This window comes from Thamnophis elegans, chromosome 10 (assembly GCF_009769535.1).
Source record: "Thamnophis elegans isolate rThaEle1 chromosome 10, rThaEle1.pri, whole genome shotgun sequence".
In the NCBI taxonomy this organism is placed as follows: Eukaryota; Metazoa; Chordata; class Lepidosauria; order Squamata; family Colubridae; genus Thamnophis; species Thamnophis elegans.
In genome coordinates, this window is record NC_045550.1 from 63,091,079 (window position 1) to 63,115,850 (window position 24,772).

Consider the following 24,772-nt stretch of genomic DNA (forward strand, 5'->3'; position numbering starts at 1 on the left):
TCAGCTCCACCGCGCATGCGCGCGCGTGCCTCCTGCCAGCCAACTGATTCTTGGGTCTCTGTTGTGCATGCGTGCATGGGTGGGGGCAGGGGAAGTCATGCGCTCATGGGGAGGGGGAGGGGGGCATTGCATTGCATTGCATTATGGGTGTGGGCACACACGCATGCACTTGCAGTTTCGGCACGCGAGGACCAAAAGGTTAGCAGTCACTGTCCTAGACCTTGTCAGTATGTTAGCTTCTGGGCTGTTTTGGTCCTCCGTCTTTGATTCTTGTTTTATGCCATTCTCATGAGAAAGTGCCTCCCTAACCATTTTCTTCTCAATCTTCCTACATATTCACTGAAGTCCTTCACAAAGAGACCATAGTCCAGTGATGGTGATCCTTTTTTCCCTCGGGTTCCAAAAGCACTTGAGCTTGCGTTACGTCGTGCGTGCATGTGCCCATACCCATAATTTAATGCTCCCCCTCACGTTGTTCCCCCTGCTCATGCACGTGTGACACCTCACCCACCCACCCGCTGCCCTGCGCATGCACGCACATTTTTTTGGGAGCCTGGGGAGGGCGAAAACAGCCCCCCCCCAGGCCCTCCAGAGGCTGGAAACGGCCCATTTCCTGATTTCCGGTGGGGCCATTTTTCGCCCTCCCCAGGCTCCGGAAGCTTTTTTGGAGCCTGGGGAGGGGCGAAAATGGCCTCCCCTGGCCCTCCCTGTGGCCGGAAACTGCCTGTTTCCCGACTTCTGGGCCCGCTAGGTCCTTTTTTCCTGCCCTCCCCAATCCAGTGGCTTTCCTCCGCCCTCCAAGAGCCGCGAGCTCTGTACTTACTTGGTTTGGAGACTCCTGAGAAGGGAAGGGCAGCGTAGGCGGGTCAGGCGAAAATGAGCTGGCCAAGGCGTATGTGCGCTGGAGCAGAGCTAGGGCAATGGCTCACGTGCCTGCTGATATAGCTCCGCGTTCTACGGGTTCACCATCACGGGCGTAGTCCATTGTTGGAGAAGCTAAACTCTTGGTTTATAGCACCATCTATAGTACAACAGATGTTCACATCCAGGAGTTTTGTTTAGTCTACTTGCTCATTGACCTTCAACTGAACAGATGGATGAAAAAAATTACTTCTCCTCCCACTTCACTTTCCTGGCAATAAATTCGGTAAGATATCTTCTGATCATGAATCAACAGAAAAGGCATAAGGAATAATATTGTCCCAAAATATTGGCTTTTTAAAAGTTAGTAGGACTTTCTTAGTTGTTGTTGTTTTCTTGAAAACCAGGAAAAGAAGCCAAGAAGCTTCTTGGGTGAGAAGCGAAACATTTTCAGGGAAAAAAGTAAGAAGATCCCAGTTGCCTTTTGAAAAGCACCTTTGGGACAACCAAGACCTTGGCTGATCGAGAATCTCCACAGACATTGAATAATCTTGGGTGACCTCTTTGTTAAGATCTACAGATTGGCACCTGGAAGATAACACACCTCTAGTCATGATGGATTTGTGACTGCACACAACTGCCTTGGATCCTCTCAGCAGGGAATTGCCCATCACCACAATGTGTCTCCTTCTCCCTAAGTGGCTCCTGGTTTTGTTTTTTCTTTCTTTTTAGGATTCTCCAAGGCCCCAAGTTCTCAGGTAGCTCCTAAACTTGAGTTAATGTAGAGGTAGAACCCTGGGTTCGGATTGAGAGATTCTGTAAATAGTTTCACGCATTCACCAGTTTCTCCTGCGATTATTCCGACTACTCCAAAGTGGGGTTACTTGAGCCTTCCTTTCAGCGGTGGGTTTCACATTTTGTTACCACTGGTTTGCCCTGCACGTGCCTGCTCGCTTTGCGGGCGCTTGCGCCCCTTCCGCACATGCGCCCGGCCTCCCACACGTGTGCTTTCCTCACGTGTGCCTTCTGCACATGCGTCCAGCCTCAAAAACATGCCTAAATGGCACAGCATCAAGCCAGGGTAAGTGGGCGGGCCGACCCGTGATTTCCGCTACAGGTTTGGGTGAACCGGTCCGAACCGGCTGAATATCTCCTCTGCTTGCATTTTGGTAAGAACTGTGTGTTTGCCTATGTAACCGTGTTAATGCTTTAAGAGACAAGATTGCAGATGCTGGTGGCAGAAGGTTGGGTCTTCTGCTATTTCTGCATCCTTCCCCCTACTGCACATTCTTTTTGAAGTGCCAAGACTTTTGTTCCCTGATAATTGCAAAGAAACGAGAACTATTGTTTGGAAGTTTTCATCAAGTCTTCTGAAGGTCTTAAGCATATGTCCTTTTAGCTTTTTTTCTGGAATTCTTTCCTGGTTTTACCTTCTTTCCAAATTCACAATATTGTTCAGGGTGGCCAGCGCCAGCAAATTAACAGGAGCCTGCATTTTCGATTAATGAAAGCTTCATCCATGAATGGAAAATACATCGTAACATTTATTCAAATATTTGCTTTGTTTGCAAATATGTTTCTGCTCTCCATTAAGCTATTACAGTGATGGCTAACCATTGACACTTGCGCCCCAACCCCCCAAATGTAATGTGCACACGGCCCCTGCACATGTGCGCCCATCCCCGTGCATGCGCCCATGCGCATGCGCACATCCCTGCACCCCACACGTGTGTGCATGTCCCCTCTACACACACCCCACACATGGACAGCAGAGACCCAAAGACCACCTGGCCGACAGGAGGCGCATGTGCATACGTGGTGGAGCTGAACTGGGGCGAGGGCTCGTGTGCCCACTGAAAGGGCATAGGTTCGCCATCACGGAGCTATTATCATCCTCACTTGCCCAGGACATTTTCTATCTCTCTTAGGTTGCAAGCAGATCTTCACTATAGTGGGTTGGGTTCAGTGGTGGGTTTCAAATTTTTTTAGAATCTCTTCGGTAGGTATGGCCTGCTTAGTGGGAATGGCTTGCTGGCCATGTGACCGGGTGGGAGTGGCTTGACGGCCATGTGGCCGACTGGGAGTGGCTTGGCAGTCATGTGACTGGATGGGCATGGCCAACTTGTAAAATGTGGTGAAACTCACTTAACAACGCTCTTGCTTAGCAACCAAAATGTTGGCTCAGAAACTCTGGGATTTGAAGCACGCAAGTCTTAAAGCTGTCAAGTTACAAGACCCTTGCACCCCTAACCCTTTAGAAAAAAAACCCCAGGGGGGTTCAAACTTGACAGCTTTTCACTTGTGGACTTCAACTCCCAGAATTCCTCCTCTCGCTCTTCATCTTGATGATGTGCGGATGGGCGGAGGAAGGGAGCTGGAACCAGCTCTAAATGGCAATGTAGATTCGTGGAACCTCTTCTCTAGAAGAGGTTAGAACTGGCAGGAACCCACCCCTAGTGAGGTTGCAGAATTAAAAGAGTTACTTCAGCATTTTACAGCGTGAACTGATGGGCATTTCTCTCTGTTGAGTATGTTGCATAAAAATACTACATTTATGCTTAACACCATCTCCTTGTACACTATCCGATATTTCTGATTTTGAATAAGTCAGTACGGGAAGATTTCCCCCCCCCCCCCACACCGTTTTTTAAAAGAAATTAAAAGTTCTGATTTATTTGGTGAATTGCATCAGATAAATGACGGCTGGGAAGGAAAATGGACTCCCATGTGACTGGGTCAAGGATATGACACATTCTTTTTTTATTTTTTTGCAAAAATAAATTATTTTATTTTTAAACATAAAAAAATCCAACATAAAAAAAATTCTCATCCATTACATACAGCATGACGTTTGGTTACAAGTGTTTTTGCATCCATATTCTCAATTATTCTCAAAATATTCTCATTTACAATCACAGATTTTCCATCTGAAATAACTAAATACCTCACTTTCATTGTACATCATATATTCAATTACGATTACTATTTCTTTTCAATAAACCTAATTCCCTTACATTCTTGATTGTCTGTTTAATAACAATATACCTTTATATAATCACTTATCCCATTCTGAATATATTTACAATATAAAAAAAGATTTACCAACTATTTATATTTGTATATCACTGTTTTCAATTATGTATAATCCCACCAATCATCTATCGAGTATGCTAGTTCATTATTGCCTTGTACATCATACATTCAAACAAAGATGTTATTCCTTCACTTTTCAACAAGGTATTCTAAATAGTCACTTCATAGATAGATAGATGATAGATAGATAGATAGATAGATAGATAGATAGATAGATAGATAGATAGATAGATAGATAGACAGACAGACAGACAGACAGACAGACAGACAGACAGACAGAGAGAGATAGACAGACAGACAGACAGAGATAGATAGATAGATAGATAGATACCAATTTTTAATTACTTCCTTATTAAAATTACTAATCAACAACAAGATATCTTTATGATATATACTTAGAGTTATACATTATATCACCAATCCTCTATCAAGTATACATAAATTCATTGTTATCCTTATCCATTTTAAAACAAAAAGTTCTAAATTATTCAATTTATATATATCAGTCTTTCATTGTATCGTTATTAATCTATTTTACAGCATAATTGTATTATCACTTAACTCCTTCAATTAAAACATAAGTAAAACATTTTTCATTTCCAGGTTTTTGACGCATTCTTTTATTGATTGAGGACAGATTTTTTTTAAAAATCCTTTACCAGGAATTTCACTGGCCAAAACCATCGTGCAAAGTGGGTAAATGAAATGGAATGAAAAATGTGGGTGCTAGCAACAAAAAGTCTTTTAAAAAAAATCCCCCCCCCCCCCTCCTCTGCCAGCAGAGCTCCAGATTCCTTTTTTATTACTTCACTAAATTTCAGCAAACATTTTTACGGATTATACTACTAAAATGCTGAAAACGTTTAAATTGCTGTTTGGTGGCTTGGCCTCACGGAGATGTAAAAACAGTTGGGTGATGAGTGAGGAGCCCTGGGGTTCAAATACTCCCTTCAGCCATGGAAGAAATTTCTGGAAATTTCCCCTGAGGACTTGCAGCTAGCTAGCCAGGCAGTCACTCTAGGCCCAATGTACCTCACAAGGTTGTGATGGCAGTGGAAAAAAAACACACAAAACTGTGAGAATACTGTATTCACTGCTTGGCCTTCCTTTAGGGGGAGAGAGGCAGGATATAAATCTAAAAAAACAGCTTTAAAAGTTATCATTGACCCAGAAGTTATTTCAACAAGGGTCTCTTGTTGACCTCTTGCGTGTGTCTTTCGGGACGAAATGTGTCTAACCAATTGGAATTCCAAAAAGCAGACCAGAAAAAAAGAAATATAATGTGTTGTGTGATTTTTATTGGTTCCCTAATGATCTTTTTATCAGGGCTCTTCTGAAGGAAGAAACCTTCAGACAGTCACGTGTTCTCTCTACCATTATTTTTTCCCCAAGACTATTGCTGTTTTTCTTTTTCCATTGTCTCCTGTAAAAAGCCTTCCGATATCCAAGGAGGCCTCCTTAAATGGCTTTTATTTCTTCAGTAGGCATCTGGGCTACCATCAACCTGAATTCAAAAGATCGTCCTTGGTTCAGACCGTATCCCTGCCCATGGTTGTTAGGAGGGAAAAGATGAGGATGCCATTTGGAAAATACTAGACTTTGCCGAGATGGAAAGATTGACTTTAAAAATAAAGGACAAAGAAGACACATAATGTTATTTGACATGGAATAGATTTTATGAGTGGTCAGAGATAAGAGATAGAAATTAGATGAAGAAAGATTAATGCTATGTATGCACTAAATATAAAGGTTTATAATTATAAATATGCTAATATAATTATGAATAAGCTTATATAAAGAGAAATTGAGCCAAAACGATTCTATATTATTATTATTATTATTATTGTTGTTGTTGTTGTTGTTGTTGTTGTTGTTGTTGGTTTTGTTACCAGTATATGTGTTAATACTTCGTTTTGTTTTCTCTTTGTTTTTCTTTTGTAAATGATACACCCTGACAATACACTGTATTCAAAATGTTTATGAATAAAAAAAAGGAAGGGAAAAGAGAAAAATAGTACAGAGAGGAAAAGTTTTTGGAGCTTCTCCTCTGCTAGTATTTTTTACCAATAGAAGAGAATATTTGTAGCTCATAGTTGAACTGTGGGGTCCTTGGTGCTTTCTGAGCTTGGTGGTTTTCTTACAGACATTTCATGACCCATTTAGGTCACATCATCAGTGCTGGAAGGGAGCAGGTTTGCTCCAGTAGTGGGTTTCGGCTCCCGTTGCAACTGGTACGCTGCAACGGAAGCCGGGCGTGCACCACGGGCATGCGTGATGTATGCGCATGCACACCCATCACCTGAGACGCTCCAGCTGCTCGGCGGAGCATCGCGCAGGCACTGTACACTGTGCGTGCATGCCCAAATGGCCCATTTCCTTCAAATACAGGTAAGGAATGAGGGCAGGCCCTCCAAAGCACCATTCCGGTACAGTGGCTGCTGCTTCCGGCAGGCACTAGTATGCGTGTACCGCCCGCAACCTACCACTGGTTTGCTCGCCATTCGCTTCCAGCACTGATGATGTAACCTAGCTGGGTAATGAGACCTCTGCAGAAAAAAAACCCACTAGTATGTTTACAAGTTGTGCACTGTTTCTGACCTGATTTGGGAGATGTGTTGAGAGACAGAGTGGCAGCACAAACCTAGCACCTGTCTGCAGCTCATCATTGTACCTGCAGCTGCAAGGGAGATGGCATTGTCTATGCTCATACATATTCCAAAGTACGGAAATTTTGCTGGTCGTCTGAAGTTTGTCCAGATGTTGCTAGAGTCTATGGTGCAGCCTGCGTGCAGTTGGTAGTTTTTTAGCGAGGTCATGTTTCTCATCAAAGCTGCAGTTGTCTTTGGCAAAAGAATTGCTCCTTGCAGGAGCTCTTCCGTCTATTTGAGTGGAAGAGGGGGGGGGGGAAAGGCACTGCTATCCATGTGGAACTCCTGCCCGAAATTATATTGGTAGCGTTCTTTGTATAGCCACCGCCGTCTTGAGAAGCAGCCTAGGGTTATTAATTCGTTCTGTCAAAAAGTAATTTGTACCTCAACCCTTCCATTTTCACTCCCTTGGGGGAGCTCAGGTTTGAACGCAGTTTTGGGTGGAGACGTGGTGGCTCAGGGGCTAAGAGGCTGAGCTTGTCGATCAGAAGGGTCGGCAGTTCGGCGGTTCGAATCCCCTTGCGCCGCGTAATGGAGTGAGCTCCCGTCACTTGTCCCAGCTTCTGCCAACCTAGCAGTTCGAAAGCACATAAAAAATGCAAGTAGAAAAATAGGAACCACCGTTGGTGGGAAGGGAGCAGCTCTCCATGCACCTTCGGTGTTTAGTCATGCTGGCCACATGACTACGGAGACGTCTTCAGCCAACGCTGGCTCTTCGGCTTTGAAATAGAGATGAACACTGCCCCTTAGAGTCGGGAACGAGTAGCACATATGTGCAAGGGGAACCTTTACCTTTAGTGGAGAATGGAAAATTATCTTTGCAGGGCGGACCTCTGTAAAGTTATAGAACTTGGCTTGAGCGTGTAAGGCAGCAGTCCCCATCCTTTCTGGGTTGGCGGCTCTGGCAAGTGGGGGGGGGGAGAGGGATAGTTCCCTGCTAGTGGCAGGCGGGCACAAATGTGTGCAACTCTCCATTTGTTTTAGCTGCAGACACACCTGCCATTTATGCAAGGAGAGCTTTGCCACTTGCACGGGGGGGGGGGGGGCGCTTCGTACGTTCTCATGTGCTCGCCCGCCGCATGTATGGCCTAGTTTCGAACAGGCCGCAGCCTGGGGCTTGGGGACCCCCTGGTTTCAGGGTTGTTTTGAACTGGAAACTGTCCTCCTGGTTTTAACACCCTGGTCCTAAAGTTTTGTACGAGCAAAAAAAAAAAATTGGCTCCCGGGAACACAGATTCCGCCTTCCTGTCTCTAATAAAATAGATCAGAAATTAGCCAATCTTGGAATCATGGCTACCTAAGGTTCTCCAGACCAACTCCATTACTAATTCCGCATGGTAAATTAAAACGAGTATAAGGGAGGAAGAGGGCTTTGTCCAGACGCTTGGGCAATAAGTTTCATTTTTCCTGGTTTGTCAGTTGCAATTTAACATCCTCAGAGCAAGGATGCAAAAAAATGTTACGACCTGAGAATCGGAAACGGGGACGGCCTTGTATGTGAAGGGCCAACGTAAACTTTGCAGATACACCCTTCAAATTTCTGGAAATTCTCCCCCAGTAAAGGCTGCGCAGCTCCCTCGGCCTGCCATGCAAACCTTGAAAAGGTGATTAACTTGATGGAGATTCTAACCTCTAGTTTGGAAGGCAGTAATTCTTCACCCCAGGTAAAAGAGGAAGGAGGCATGGTGGGTTTGTGTGAAATTGGCAGGCAGCGCACCCTGCACTTCCTCTGTCCGCCTCTTTGTCTTATTGTTGGAATTTCTGGTGGTTTTCTTTATGGTTAAATGGGAATTAATGATGCATTCAGCATTGTGGGCAGGTGAACCAATGCTTGGTCCTGCTGATGGATGACCTGCACTTCTTCTTTTTTTCTTCAGGTGGACCTCTTCAAAAAGACCCTCTTATTAATTCCTATTCATCTGGAAGTCCACTGGTCCTTAATTACTGTGAATCTCCCTAACCGAATTATTTCCTTTTATGACTCTCAAGGCATTCATTTTAAGTTCTGCGTAGAGGTAAGTGGAAGAGCTGCTCTTCTGATAAAAACTTGTCCCATCTTTTCATATCCCCCCCAAGGACTTTGGATGTTTCTTTGATAGAAAGAATCCTGAGTGTAGCACAGTCATATTGATTTACAAAACTGGGACTCGCCCGTCTCACTCGTGCCGGCAGAGGAGGGAGTCCCAGCATGAGTCAGTGGTGGAATTCAATTTTTTTTTACTATCGGTTCTGTGGGCATGGCTTGGTGCACGTGGCTTGGCTTTGTGGGCGTTGGAGGGGAAGGTTACTGCAAAATCCCCCATTTCCTCCTGATCAGCTGGGACTCGGGAGGCAGAGAATAGATGGGGCAGGGCCAGCCACTACTGGTTCTCCAGAACTGGTCAGAACCTGCTTAAAGCCACTTCTGGCATGAGTATTTCAGCGGGCGGAGTCCAGGAGGAGGGCCTTCTCTGCTATGGCTCCTGCCCTCTGGAACATCTTGCTCCCCACCCCCCCATGTGAGGTTGGCCACAACCCTCCTAACTTTTCTCAAGGGCCTAAAAGACGTAGCTGTGCCAGTCGGCTTCAGGCTCCAATGGGGGATCAGCACAACGGAGGTGGTTGATTGAGTAATAACAGACCCCGCCTGCTCTCCCCATGTGTTTCTAGTTTTAAGGTTTGATTTTAACATTCTGTTTTTCAACTAAGATGTAACTTGTAAGCCGCCCAGAGTTAACCCCATTTGGTAAGATGGGCAATAAGTAAGTAAGTAAATAAATAAATACCGTCTTTTTCAGACTATAAGACGCACCAAGATTTCAAAGAGAAAAACAAGAGGAAAAAAAATAGTTTTTGGCCCCCGTGCATCCCGTTTTTGCTCTCCTCAGCTCCCAGGAGCACTCTGCAGGCCTCCCAAACCCTCTGCGCGCGTGAAAAACAGGGCCATTTTTAGCCTCCCAAACCCCCCAGGCGTGTCGTTTTTGCCCTCCCCAGCCCTCAGGACCACTCTGCAGGCCTCCCAAACTGAGAAAGGATGCATAGGGTGGGGTTTGGGGAGGCCAAAAATGGCCATATTCGGTGCATCCAACATTTCCTCCCCCTTTTAGGGGGAAAGAGCATCAGTTGGTTAATACTTTGGGTATTTTTGCAGCCAATTGAATTGTGACCTTGGGGAAATGATAAGGCATTGCAGCATCTAAATATTGAAATAAATGTCACATTGCTTGAATTATGCCAGGCCCCTTTTACAGGTAGTCCTCGATTCACGACCATTTGTTTAGTGACCGTTCAAAGTTACAATTATATTGCAAATTCTGACTGGGCCATACTTCTTCCTGCTTTTTTCTGAGTTCTTAATATCCTTTTTACCAATCTAGAGTTCTCCAAATTCACTGCGATGGGCAGTCTCAGTGCTCCCAACCATTTTGGCCCAAGACCAACATCTACTTAAGCATTCTGGGAGTTGTAGTCCAACATATCTACCATCGTAACAACTCATGCGAAGGTTCCTGCCTATTCTTAAAGCCGTCTTAAATAACTTTAGCAATTCGTGTCCGTGATAGATCCTCTCCCTTTTGGTAAAACTCCGCAGGCTACACAGGCAGATTTATTGCAGAGATAAAATGAATTAAAACCCCGCGAGGTTAATTACACTGAAAGCTAATGATTCCTGCAAGATTTACCCAGGATGTTTTTTAAATCATGGCCATTAAGGGAGCTTTCTGTTCCAAGCCAAACGCTTTTCATTGTATCCCACTGACTCACGGAGGACACAGTGTGTGGGGAAGTGCTTGTTTAAGAAACTTACAACCCATCCAAGCAGGCTCTTGATTCATATTCTTCCTTTTTTTTTTTTCCACCCCTTAAAAGAACATACGGAAATACTTGCTGACAGAAGCTAAAGAAAAGAACCGGCCCGATTTCCTCCAGGATTGGCAGACGGCTGTTACAAAGGTAAGTGCTATTCATGGAAGCGAGGTAGTTTTTGGGGTAGTACCTGGCAGAAGGTTTGACTTTGTGGTAGCTCACTGTTCTAACTTGGGCTTCCCAAGATCATGAAGCCGATTCCTCATCTCAATAAAAACTTCTTTCACTTTAATTTAAAGTTAATTTTTCTCCAACAAAATCCCAACAAACAGAATTCCAAGAGATTTCACAACTACAGACCTTTATCAGGCTTGGAGAGTTGCCAGGCCGATATCTTCCAAACGCCACGCTGTAACAGCAATTACTTGGAAAGAAATCTGGAACAGATCTCCTCCCTAATGAATTGAACTAATAGTCTCCTGCAAACTCCCCTCCCCTTTCACTCATCTTTCAAACTCCCCTTTCGCTCCTCTTTATTCCCTATGGGAGGGGCCATTCACCATCCACCTGTGGCTTTACTCCCGAGTCAACCCTTGTTCCTTAGCTGTTCCCTTCGTCTGATAGATCTGCATATGTGCACATCAGGAACAGGCTCCATCCGTTTGTCTGCCTCACTGATGTCTGATTCTGAAGGCAGCTGATAACTGTCAGACAGCCCTGGCCCCCTCTCTGCCTCTGACACAAAGCCCTCATCAGAGCCTTCCCCAGACTCCAGGACTGGCCCATCTTCCTCCCCAACCTCCTCACTGCCCGACTCTGCTGCCAGATCCGCTGGTGGGCCACAAACCCACATTTACACTTGGAAAAGAGTGTTTTTTTGGTGAGAACGGTCTATCAGGGCAATCTGGTCTACCCAAATATGGGATGGATCAGCCACAATCCAGGGGCCTTCGCAGTCAGTCGCTATATATGTGTGTGTGTGTGTGTGTGTGTGTATGTATATAGCAATTGTGCTGATAAATAAATAAAGGGAGACTAGTATAGATCTATTTCAAGCTATTTAGCTCTCATCAGCTAGCCATACCCTTACTGGGAATCGAACCTGGGCTGTATTACGTATTAGGCAACACAAATGTAGCAAGGCAACATAAAAAATGGCTTTCTGCCTGGATGGCTCACCGATAGACAGAAAAGGGAAGCAGTATGCTCCCTCCCATATTTGGGCATACCAGGGGTTGTGACACAATGTGTGTGTGTGTGTGTGTGTGTGTGTGTGTGTGTGTGTGTGTGTGTATATTTATTTCTTTGATAGTAAAAATTATATATAAATTCAACACTCAGAAAAGAGCTTTCTAAAGCAGGGCTGCCAATTCATGGCCCGTGGGCCGGATGTGTCACGCACTGGCCGCGCCCATGCCCGGTTTAGCGAAGGGGAAAAAAGTGCCATACATTACTTGACACTGCTGTGTGGATACACATTTGACCCCCCCTGACCTAAAGTCAAAGATAAAATACAAAACCAATTGCAACGATTGTAAACCAATGTGGGGCAAACAGGAAGGCAGTTGAGAACAAGGGTTCACGAACATCAACTAGCAGTTAAACGTCACGGCCGAAAGTCCCTGATCTCAAACCACAATGATAATAAAATAGACCGATTGGGAAGAAACAAAAATCATTGGCCAGGCCAGCACCCACCACACATGTGAAGTTATTGGGTATTCTACCCAAAGAGCAATTAACAAGCATATTGCTCTAGATCCAACCTATGAATATCTAAGAAGCCAGACCACTCAAACGGCCAATCAACAAGAGAGCCAATCAGCTGCTGAGAATTTAAACCTAGCTCCAAATGAACAACCAATCAAATGAACAACTGACTACATTGGCACCCAAGACTTTATAAGCTTGAGAGGAATGGAACACCCAAATCCTGCTGATGGTATTACCTAGTCTGGTAACGAGACGTTCAGAAATTAAACTGAAAACAAGCTTGGAGAGCAAACCTACGGCCCAAAAGTTTGACTTGTTCTAAAAGGAAAGCTTTGCATGGAGACCAGGAATGAACAATTGGGAGGCAGGAAGAGCTGCATTTGATAATGGTGGGATGGAGTCAGGGAGAGGGTCTCACTGGGCGATGTGAAAATGTAAAACTGGAGTGGGGAAGATATTGTGATTTCCCCCTTCTTCACTACTTTGGAACTAATTCGTACCGGGTTGGGTTGTCTTTAGGACATATTCCAGGTAGTCCTCGACTTATGACCACAGTTGAGCCCCATTTTTTTCTGTTGCTAAGTGAGACCGTTGTTAAGTTAATTTTGCCTCCTTTTACGACCTTCCCACTGCAAGGCGATCAAGCCGGTCAGTACTAGAGGAGATCAACCCTAACTGCTCTTTGGAAGGCCAGATCCTGAAGATGAAACTCAAGTACTTTGGCCACCTAATGAGAAGGAAAGACTCCCTGGAGAAGAGCCTCATGCTGGGAAAGTCTGAGGGCAAAAGGAAAAGGGGATGGCAGAGAATGAGGTGGCTGAATGGAGTCACTGAAGCAGTCAGTGCTAGCTTGAATGGACTCCAGAGGATGGTAGAGGACAGGAAGGCCTTGAGGAACGTTGTCCATGGGGTCGCAGTGGGTCAGACACGACTTCGCAGCTAACAACAACAAACGACCCTTCATACCTCAGCTGTTCAGTGAATCACTGCAGTGGATAAGTTAGTAACAAGGTTGTTAAGTGAACCTAGCTTCCCTCTGCTTTACAGAAGTCAGCACAAGGTGATCACATGACCCCCAGGGACACTGCAACTGTCATAAATACGGGTCAATTGCCAAGTCCAAATTTGGATCATGATGCTGCAGCAGTCGTAATTGTGGAAAAAAAAAAGTCCTAAGTCATTTTTTAACTTCAAACAGTCACTAAATCAGCTGTTGTAAGTCAAGGACTCCACCTGTACTGTTAATTTTTATAACTTCCTGGGGTCAGAATGGGGGAGAACCCCTGAGTTTTAATTAGAGAAGGATTTCAGTACCTGAAAAGAAAAAAAATTGGTGGCTACAATCAGGAATGCGGTAGTTCAATGGCTAAGACGCTAAGCTTGTCGATCAGAAAGGTCGGCAGTTTGGCAGTTCGAATCCGTAGCGCTGCATAACGGAGTGAGCTCCCGTTACTTGTCCCAGCTTCTGCCAACCTAGCAGTTTGAAAGCACGTAAAAATGCAAGTAGAAAAATAGGAACCACTTTGGTGGGAAGGTAACAGGGTTCCGTGTTTCTTTGGCGTTTAGTCTTGCTGGCCACATGATCAAGGAGACGTCTTCGGACAGCGCTGGTTCTTCGGCTTTGAAACTGAGATGAGCACCTCCCCCTAGAGTCGGGAACGACGAGCACATATATGTGAGGGGGAACCTTTATAATCAATCCTGGGACTACTGATGGGCCATTCCTATTCTAGACCTGGCATTTTTGTGAGTGCCAGGTTAGAAGGAGGCAGCTCTGATCCGGGCAACTTTTCAGATGTCTGAATTTCAGCCTCATAATTTCCATCCAGATGTTCATCACCAGGGCGTACAAAAAAGCTTCCCCCTCCCTCCACCTATATATCATTTAAAAGTGGAGCTCTGTTTGTAATGTCAAACAGAAAAAAATGAAAATTAGAGCGTTTCAGTAGCTGAAGCGGCTTTCAGCTGCCAAAAACATAACCATCATGGAATCGGAGCGTAACCAGCATACCAGATCTTCTCTTTAGAAAAAAAAAAAATTCTTGTCTGCCTGCAAAGTACAGCTTAGCTGCTGCTTAACCATAGCATCGTTACGCTAATTCCCTATAATTATAAAGATGGATCGAATAAAAGACTACATAGCTTGTTCAGGATATCTCTGGATTTGTGGCTTGGTTAATTGCTTGCAAAGGAGCAGCACACAGCTCCTTTGCCTGGTTGGGTGTCCCTCCCTCCCTAACCGTTGGAAGCAACAGGCAGAATTCCTAGCCAGATATTAGAGTCCCACCTCCCCATTTATTTGGGGGGAAGGGGGCACCCGGTTGGGAAAGGTTTCTGCATCGTATGAGTCAGAGGTACATAACCTTATTATGAAGAGAGTTGAAGGGATAGTTTGAAAGGTGGGAAAGATGTGACTTTTTCCTATAGGGCCTTGATGGCGAACCTATGGCATGCCATGCCCAAAGTGGCACGCAAAGCCATGTCGCCTGGCACGCATGGCCTGTTTGTCTTCTGGGTTTTTGACGGGCATGTTCATGTGACCATCAGCTGCCCTTCGTGCATGCGGCAGTGCCGAAAACTGGTATGCGCATGTTTGCCAGCTAGCTGATTGTCAGGCACGAATGCCCGCTAAAACCCAGAGGTTTCGCTTTTCCGGAGCAGGGCCCTGACGAGTGCTTAGGTGCCCATGCAATGTTTCCTCACAACCTTTTTGGCACTCGGTGCTGAAAAGGTTCCCCATCGGTGCTGTAGGGCAGTGGTCTCCAACCTTGGCAACTTTAAGACTTGTGGACTTCAACTCCCAGCTGGCTGAGGAACTCTGGGAATTGAAGTCCACAAGTCTTAAAGTTGCCAAGGTTGGAGACCACTGCTGTAGGGAATCAAGCTGCCAGATTGGTCCAGTACGACAGCCACTGGTAATCAAAGACAGCCCTGGTGGAATACAGGTAGTCCTCAACTTACAACCACAATTCATCCCCAAAGTTTCTGCTGGTATATGCGAAACATTTGTTAAGTGAGTTTTGCCCCATTTTACAACCTTTCTTGCTAAGTGAATCGCTGCAGTTGTTAAGTTAGTAAGACAGTTGTGAAGTCCATCTGGCTTCCCCATCGACTTCGTTTGTCAGAAGATCACAACAGGGGATTTCATGAGTCCAGGACACCGCAACCGCCATAAGTATGAACCAGTGGCCCAGCGCTTGAACTGTTGAGCACGTGAACGGTTGTGAGTGTGAAAAATGGTCATAAGTCACTTTTTTTTTCTGTGCCGTTGTAACTTCCAACGGTCATTCACCGAAGAGTTGTAATTCAAGGACTACTTGTAAAAGGGAAAGAAGGGGATTTCGCGACTTGCGTTGCTACATCTCGCAATAGCTTTGGAGATAATAAAACAGGTCATTGAACATTAGCCGGTTTCTCAGTGAGATGCCTTGCAGCTTTCTGGCTGTCTTTAATAATGATTTTTCCAGTTGTGCCCTGCCCTCATCCTAATAAATGACCCGGTCCTTTTGTGAGTGAGGGAGAGGCTATTACAGTTTCTATGTGTCTTGACTTCAGGAATATCAGATGGTATTGATGTTGGAAGCAGCCAGCATAGGCTGGATGGGCCGATGAAGCTGAATAGCGCAATCCCACGTGTTGTTCGTTTCAAGGGTCCTGCCTAAAACGAGAGAGCTTGGGTTTTGCATAATGTTAAATCTCTTAAATACTATACAAAAGTTGGGCACAATTGAAACTCTGCTTGTTTTGCAGTTCACAGGAGCATCACCAACAAAATACTTGTGGTTCCCTGTTTTGGTCCCACCCAGCCTCCCTCAGTTGCCTGACTTAATGCTTTTTCCATGTACTCTTTGGTCCCTTGGATTGAGGGAGATTGAATTAGTTAATCCTGAAGGAAAACACCCCCCGGCTCTTTTTCGAAGGCCAGATCCTGAAGCTGAAGCTCAAATCCTTTGGCCAGCCAAATGAGAAGGGGGGTGTTGTGGCCTGTCAGTGGCCAGCAGAGCTGGCAATAGAGTTGGACAATGAGGAGGTTGGGGAGGAGCATGGGCCAGTCCTGGAGGCTGGGGAAGACTCGGACGAGGGCTCTCTGTCGGAGGCAGAGATGGAGCCAAGGCCGTCTGGCAGTGATCAGGTACCTACGGAGCTAGACAGCAGTGAGGCAGAGGAACAGCTGGAGCCTGTTCCCAGTGTGCACATGCTCACAGTTGCCAGAAGAGAAAAACAGCTTAGAAATCAGGGTAGACTTGGGAGTAAAGTCACAGGTGGCAGGTGAATGGCCCCTCCCATAGGAAATAAAAGAGCAGTGAAAGAAGAGTGGGTTTTTGCAGGAAACAATTTGTTCGTTCGGTCGTTAGATTTGTTTCAGGAGTGTGAAGATCTGTCCGTGAATATCAGAGACTCTGTGCCCAGTCTTTCCTTGCATAGCACCTCACTTGGGAAATATTTACATGGCCGCTTTCCAAGATAGATAAGGTCTGTGGTCATAAATACTCCTTTGAAAGACTGTTTGCCAGGGCTTTGCTCAATGTGAATGAGAGGAATTCACATTCGTTTAATAAAAGGGGTTTTGTCGAGACAAGGAGTCTCCCTCATGCTTTTGGGGGAAGCCTCGGTCAGAACAGGGGAACTCATTGGAAAAGACCCTGATGTTGAGGAAGATGGAAGGCAAAAGAAGGCAGAGACGGCAAAGGATGAGTTGGTTAGATAGTGCCATCAATGCAATGAACGTGAATTGGGATAAACTCCTGGAGACAATGGAGGCATAGGGCCCTGAAGTGCTGTGGTCCATGGGGTTGCAAAGAGTCAGATACCAAAATTCCGACACTACCTAACAACTCAACAACAACAACAACAGATACAGACTTTGAATTCAAAAAGCAATGGGGATGCTGAAGAAGAAACCACCAATCTTTAGCTTCATCATTACAAAAATGCTATGAACCCACAAACAAACACATTATCAAAAGCACAAAAACTAAAAATAGTGTTGTGGCCTGCCACCAGGGTTGGCAGCAGATTCAGACAGTGAGGAGGTTGGGGAGGAACATGGGCCAGTCCTGGAGTCTGGGGAAGGCTCTGATGAGGGCTCTGTGTCGGAGGCAGAGATGGGGCCATCTGACACTTATCAGCTGCCTTTGGAGTCAGACATCAGTGAGGCAGATGAACAGCTGGAGACTGTTCCCAGTGTGCGCATGCACAGAGTTGCCAGATGAAGGGAACAGCTAAGGAGAAGGGTCGACTTGGGAGTAAAGCCACAGGTGGACAGTGAATGGCCCCTCCCAGATGAAATAAAAGAGGAGCGGAAGGGGAGTGGAGTTTGCAGGAGACAATTAGTTTATTCCTGCATTCTTGCCAAGTACTGCGATGTCTGAAAGATATTGGCCTGGCCACTTGTGAACTATCTTGAAAGATTGTGGGCTGCGACTTTGCTGGAGAGGAATTCACTGTAAATGAAATAAAAGGGGTTTATCGAGACGAGGACTGGGCTGGGGAAGCCTAAGTCAGAACAAACAGGTGAGAAGCTGCTGTCCAGTTGTTCATGGAGAATTCTTCCTGTCTGCTGGAGACCCTAGAAAGGCTCCAGGAGATGCGGAGATCACAATAGGGAATCTCATTCCAAAATCATTGCCTTCTGAATGTGTTGTATCCACCACAGGGATCAGGGTTTGGCGAATACAGGTAGTCCTCCACCGACAACAGTTCATTTAGTGACTCTTTGAAGTTGCAGCAGTGCTGAAAAAAAGGGACCATTTTTCAGACTTACAACATCACAGCGTCCCCTGAGGTCACATGTAGGGATTCACTTAACAACTGTGACAAGGAAGGCCGTAAGATGGGGCAAAATTCACTTAACAAATGCTTCACTGAACAACAGAAATTTTGGGTTCAATTGTGGTCGTACATTGAGGACTATCTGTTACCACCCACTCTAGGGGCCCTAGAGAACATTCAGGAGTTTCGATTGGCCCCAAAAAGCTTGAGTAGCCAAAGTTTAAACTTAGAATAACTTTATTGTCACTTATTGTCACTTTATATGTACTCTAATCGGCATACATTAAAATGAAATTTCATTGCATAAAGCCTTCAAAGGATCACTACCTCCAATATACAATACATAAGCATGACAAAATAAACAAACAAATAAGCATATACCCACATATATTATTACTGTATTTTTCGGAGTATAAGACGCACCATTTTCCCTCAAAAAAGAGGCTGAAAATCTGAGTGCGTCTTATACACTAAATACAGCATTTTTTTGCCTCCTGAAACCCTGCCCCCTTTATCAAAATAGCCTTGCGTAGCTTGGAGGAGGCTTTCAGAGAGCTGGGGGCTGGGGAGGGCAGAAATGAGCAAAAAAGCAGGCCGTTTTTTGCTCAGTTTTGCCCCCAGCACCCAGGAACACTCTATAAGCTTCCTATTGCCCCCCCCTTTTTTTTTGATAAAAACGGGCTTGTTTTTACAAAAAATGGGCTGTTTTTTGCTTGCTCCTCCCCCCCCCCCCCCGAGCACTCTACAAGCCGCCTAAGGGCTATTCATACCCTTTGGAGGGGGAAAGGCCCCCGTTTTCATGAAAAACAGGCCATTTTGAGAGGTTTGCAGAGTGCAAAAACTTTTTTTTTTTTTAAAAAAAGCCTCTTCAAAACCTTGGTGCGTCTTATACTCTGGTGCATCTTATACTCTGAAAAATACGGTATATTATTATTATATTATTATATTATTATTATTATATGACAGAGAAACAACACACACTACATGGTGAGAAAAACGAATCTTGCAAGTTTGCCAGGCGGGCGGCGCAGGGAACAAAGCTGTTACAGAAAGATAAAGACAATCACGTCTTAGAGCTGTGATGGCAAACCTATGGCACACTTGCCAGAGGTGGCACGCAGAGCCCTCTCTGTGGGCACGTGTGCCATCGCCCAAACTCAGCCTGCTGGTTGTTTCCGAGGCGCACATGTGCACCACCCAACTGGTCACTGTGTTTCTGGCACTCTGGTGCACTTGTGCACGCATGCACATGTGCCTTCCGGTTTGGGCATTCTGTGCCAAAAAGATTCCCCATCACTGTCTTAACAAATAAATAGATCAACAAATGGGAAAAGGCCAAACTAAATCATCATTATTTTCTTAATAACATATAAACATTACCTCCAGCAGACATTAGTATTCTGGGACATCCTAATATAGAACTTAATTAGGATGTTACTCATTACTCAGGAAACAGGTTTTTGAAGTAAGGGTGGGCTCACTTTTTCCACAGACCAAATTGCCATGTATTGAATTCCTCATAAAAGTCCTCTAAAATGCTGCTCTCCCTTTGATTGATGACAGTTCATTGAATGGTGTCCTATGAAGCAGATCTCTCAACACATCTAGTTATCTCCCTCTTCCTCACAGTTAGTACATTGTGAAGGTGCGTTCATAGGAGCTAATGCTCAAAAGGGGAGCCTTGCTTTAAAATGCCTTCATGATGCCCAAATATGTTAAGCTACTAAGCTGTAATATATATCTCCCTTTATTTATCAGCACAAATACAACATATATATATATATGTGTGTGTGTGTGTGTGTGTGTGTGTGTGTGTGTGCGCGCTTATATATATATATATATATATATATGTGTGTGTGTGTGTGTGTGTGTGTGTGTGTGTGTGTATGGATGGATGGATGGATGGATGGATGGATATAGAGATAGATAGATAGATAGATGATAGATAGATTAGATAGATAGATAGATAGATAGATAGATAGATAGATAGATAGATAGATAGATGATAGATAGATATAGATTTGATAAAGATATAGATATAGATATATAGTGTCACAACCCCTGGTATGCCCCAATTATGGGAGGAAGCTAACTGCTTCCATTCTCTGTCCATCGGCTCGTCACAAGAGACCATCCAGACAGAAAGCCCAATATTTTTACTGTTGCCTTTTGTTACATTTGTGTTGTATTTGTGCTGATAAATAAATAAAGGGAGACTAGTATAGATCTATTTCAAGCTATTTAGCTGTATTACATCTTAGGCAGATGTCTTAACCATTAAGCCACAGGTCCTCCTCCTATATCAGCTTGAGCCAGGGAGGTAGGTATATATTTAGTGTCACAACCCCTGGTATGCCCCAATTATGGGAGGATGGAATACAGAGTATGGAAGCAGTTAGCTTCCTCCCATAATTGGGGCATACTAGGGGTTATATATATGTGTGCTTTTTGGAGAGACTGATAGGAGTAACTCTCTCCCTGATCTAGTGTGTTTGGCCATGTGTGTGCATGCTCAGAATAAATTGAGCCTGTGGAAAGGAGATAGAGAGTTCAAATATTTACCTGAAATAATTGGGAAGAAGCTGCCCCATCTTGGTTATTAAAAATTTGGCATGTGGCTGGGAGGTAGAATTTATTTTCCATTGCAAAATAACGTGTGTGTTCACTTACATGGCCAAACCCACATAAGAATCTGCCATATTTTTAAACATCGAGACCCTGAGACCTTGTGATTCAACCCAAGCTGCCAACCACAACCTTTCGGTTGGATCACATCAGGAAAAGTATTACCCCTAAAAGAAGAAAAAACAAGCATTGCAATCTCTTTTTAAAAAAACAATGTCGCTTTCTCACTCTCATTTGCACAATTCCAAGGGAGAGTGCAGATAGTCCTCACTTAACTACCATTCATTCAGCAACCATTCAAAGTTACAACAGTACGGAATGAAGATACTCACAACCTGTGTCTGAACTTATGACTGCTTTAGCGCCTCCCGCAGTCACACAAATGTAGTGTGGACGCTTGACAACCCATTCACCAAGCACCCCGTAATCATGTGATCCCCATGTGTAGTCTATCCTGCTGGCTTCCCCAGAAAATCAGTGGGGAAGCCGGCAGGAAAGATCACAAGCTGTTGCCACCTACCCAGATTGATTCCTGAGGGCTGGCTGGAAAAGGCTCATCATAAAATCCAAGCAGGAAATCCTATCTGGATTTCAGGAGGGATCTTTTCACCCAAATCTCCTTGGGAGTAAAAAATGTTTGGTGGCGGGTTTCCATCCTGCAAAATCCTTCAGGCAACGTTTTTTGCTTTCGAAGAGGCTAAATGGAAACGTCCCCTCATGAGATTCTGCCTGGGGAATTCTGGGAGTCGAAGTCCACCCCTCTTACAAGTTGCCAAGTTAGAAAAAACACTTAGATGTGTCAGCTTTCTTCTTCATCCTAAAGTTGTAGAACTTCAACCGTATTTGGACTCAGAAACCCCAGCCAGTGCTGATACTGATAGGATTCTGGGAACTTTGCCGGGAAGGCAGTTCTAAAAATATGGGCAGCACCTTTATTTTATATTTCTGGCTATATTTCTGGGGGGAAACTTTTCCAAGGGGTCGGAAATGGAGAGAGTGGATTGCATATGCTTTCTTGGATCCTGTGAAGAGGAGGAAACAGAACAGAGCAGTGAGCAACATTTGGACCAGCTGTCCTGGCGGCTTCCTCCTCAAGATGCCCTGGGAAATCTAGACAAGTAGACTTGCCATAAGGAGTCTTAACTTATTTCTTTTCTCTTTTTTTCATGTTTTATATGTTTTATTTGTATTACTTTCCATTTTCACCAAAGTGTGAGATCTGGGTACAGTTATTTAAATAGCCATAATCCCCATATTTTTTGTTATATTCATCACAATAATAATAATAATATAACTACCGTGTTTCCCTGAAAATACAATCTGTCCTGAAACTAAGGCCTTGCTACATTTTTCGTGTTAGCAAAAATATAACCCCCCCCCAAAATAAGCCCCTTGGACAACCCCCCCTCCAGCTAGGCAGAGCACTGCTCACTGACCTAGCAGTATCCTGAAGGCGCCAAGCTGCGGGAGCCAGGGGGGAGAAAGGCGCTCACGTTGCCTTCGGGATACAGCTAGGTTGGGGAGTGGCCAGAGGGGGGAGTTGCCGGGCAGCTGCTCCCTTGCGAGTGGGTTCCCGAAGAGCCGGGCACAACCTCAGGGGTGAAGCAGCCATGAGGTGACCACGCTCACAAGCAGCTGCCTGGCAAACCCCCTCTCCAGCCAGACAGAGCGCCATTCACTGACCTAGAGGGTATCCCTAAGGCGCCAAGCCATGTGGCACTCTGGCCACCCACCAGCTTCCACGGCTTGGCACATTCGGGATACCCCCTAGGTCAGTGCATGGAGCTCTGCTCGGCTGGAGAGGGTGGTTGCGTGAGCGCCTGTTCCGCCCCCAGCTTGCATGACTCCCAGCCTCATCATGCCCTAGCCCAGCTCCCGGCAGGGCCTGGGGGCCAGCACCACTTTTGCCGGTGCCGCTGCGCTCTGAGCATAACTTCTTCTCTGGCTTCCAAACTCCGGAACTCGGTGTTTTGGAGAGGTTTGCAGAGTGCAAAACCCCTTTTTTAATTTATTTGCCTCTTCAAAACCTTGGTGTGTCTTATACTCCAGTGCGTCTTATACTCTGAAAAATACGGTATGTATTTTCATCCAAATTTTTTTAGCTTTTGGGGAAGTCTACCACATATGATAGTATGAACCTATGAGTCATGAGCCTGTACATTTAAAGATTTGACCCTCCCTCTTTAAAGAACTGGGCCAATCAGAATGTTTCCTGACGACCGCCCTAACTCAGCAGGCACTAGGTGTCTAGTCCCGAAGTCTCCAAACTTGGCAACTTTAACACTTGTGGACTTCAACTCCCAGAATTCCCCAGCCAGGGAGAGTCTAGCCAGCAAGACTTCTCTGTGATCTCCAGGCTCTGGAGGGAGCCATCTTTTTTTATTATCACGCTACTTGGTCCTCTTTTAAACGGGTGACGCAAATTGGATCTTTCCGAAAATAAATGATTGGCACAGTGTTGAGACACACTCCATAATTAGAGGTTGGTTGCGAATTGTTGGTGATCTGGAAACGAGCAATGTACAGAATGCAAATCGGTTACTTGGGTTACTCAGTGTGCAATATTTGTGTTAAACTCTTGTTTTGTTTATGTGGTTTTCCAGTGCATTCCACAACAGAAAAATGACAGTGACTGTGGAGTTTTTGTACTCCAGGTAAGGCAGTAGCTTTTCAAAAGTATCGGGTTTTCCCTTGTTTCAGAATCTGCTGGAACGTTGCCTCTCGTCCCCGTTTCTAAGATGTGTTCCTTCTTGGTTTTCCCCACAGTACTGCAAGTGCCTCGCCTTAGACCAGCCCTTCCAGTTCTCTCAAGAGGACATGCCCAGAGTCCGAAAAAGGATTTACAAGGAACTCTGTGAATGCCGACTAATAGACTAATAGAAAAAGAAGGGGGGAAAAAAGCAGCCCTTGGTATTTTCTGAAGAGTCCCAGCTGGTATTTGTGTACTTGAATTTTCTGAGAAGAAAGAAACTTCCATGAATTTCAAACTAGTCTTGGTGGAATGGTTATAGCCAACAGAATTACCTCAAGCATTTTTTTTTCCTTTCAATCTGTACCCGGTGAACCTACCGCAAAATATTCCCAACGTCAAGGGGGTGGGGTGGGGTTTTATTCTAATGTTCTTTCCTGTATTTAATATTTATTATCTTAACGCATGCGCATAGGCAAAGCATGCGACTAAAAAGCAAAGAGAAGTATAAAACTGTAGAATTGGTGCACCTTTGAAACGTAGCTAGAAGTGACAAGAATAATACAGGTTTAAACGTTTTTTGTCTGAAAACATGAAACATGCATGATCCATTTTTCCAATGCAATAATCTTTGAATGTACACAAAAAGAAAGAAAGGAAAAGAGAAGAAAATCCCAATTCCACGAAAAGGATATCCAGAATCTTTTTCTTTTCTTTTTTTTTTTTCTTTTGTAAAAATTATGTTTTCTTCCTAGTCCCTTCCCCGTTAAATTGGGAAGAAAGATAGTTGGAAACTGGACTCTGTATGTAGTTTGTGAAAATCCATTTTAATTGGTCATTTTATTTTTATTTTTATTTTGCCAAGTGGTACTAGATCACAGTCTTCAGACCGTTCGGAAAGAATTCTTTGTACCACAAACTCTTAGCGCAAATAAAATATGGAGATGCTCGTTCAGTTGGATTTGGCAGTCTTGCTTGTAGATTTACAGAGGAAATGTTGACATTTGATTTCATTTTTAAGCAACATCTGGGTCACGGTGCCTCACCTTCGCAGCTTTAAGATGCGTGGACTTCAACTCCCAGAGTTTCTGAGCCAGCTAATTTGCCATATGTCTTAAAGTTGCCAATGTTGAGATATAATCAACTGGGTGCATCAAGCCACTCAACTATCGCTTGTTCCCTTACCTTATCCTACCTTACCCTACGCTACTCAAACCTACCTTCTCCTACCGTATCCTACTCTACTCCACCCTACCTTACCCTACTATACCCTATCTTACTTATTCTGACCCCCCTTGTCCTACACCAAAGCACACCGAGACAAAGATACTGCAAGGATTTATCAACACACAGATAGGACCTTGGCAGCAATCCAGGACAGACAAGACGTTGGCAGCAATCCAGCACAGACTAACCTTGGCAGCAATCTAGCCTGCCAAGCTAGCCGCGAAAGTTCTCCAACTTTAGTGAATACATTGACTCCTGCAAAAGGGCGTGCGCACAATCATTCCTTTTATAGTCTTGAGAGGAGCCTAATTACCACCAGCGGAGTGCAGTTATCTCCTGTAACTGCGCAATTGTTCCT

The 24,772-nt window shown here is 44.7% G+C and overlaps 1 protein-coding gene across 4 annotated transcripts in view; it reads left to right on the forward strand.

Annotated features, from left to right (window-relative positions):
• Positions 1–24,142, forward strand: part of SENP5 (SUMO specific peptidase 5) — a 100,594-nt gene extending 76,452 nt beyond the window's left edge. For 3 of the 4 annotated variants that reach the window (XM_032225741.1, XM_032225739.1, XM_032225740.1), the window contains 4 exons: positions 8,480–8,617; positions 10,452–10,535; positions 23,102–23,152; positions 23,265–24,142. In XM_032225741.1, the coding sequence (XP_032081632.1) occupies positions 8,480–8,617; positions 10,452–10,535; positions 23,102–23,152; positions 23,265–23,375 (384 nt within the window). In that variant the 3' untranslated portion in view covers positions 23,376–24,142. The remainder of the gene's footprint in view (positions 1–8,479; positions 8,618–10,451; positions 10,536–23,101; positions 23,153–23,264) is intronic. The other variant, XM_032225742.1, reaches the window with a different exon arrangement.
• The last annotated feature ends 630 nt before the right edge of the window (positions 24,143–24,772 follow it).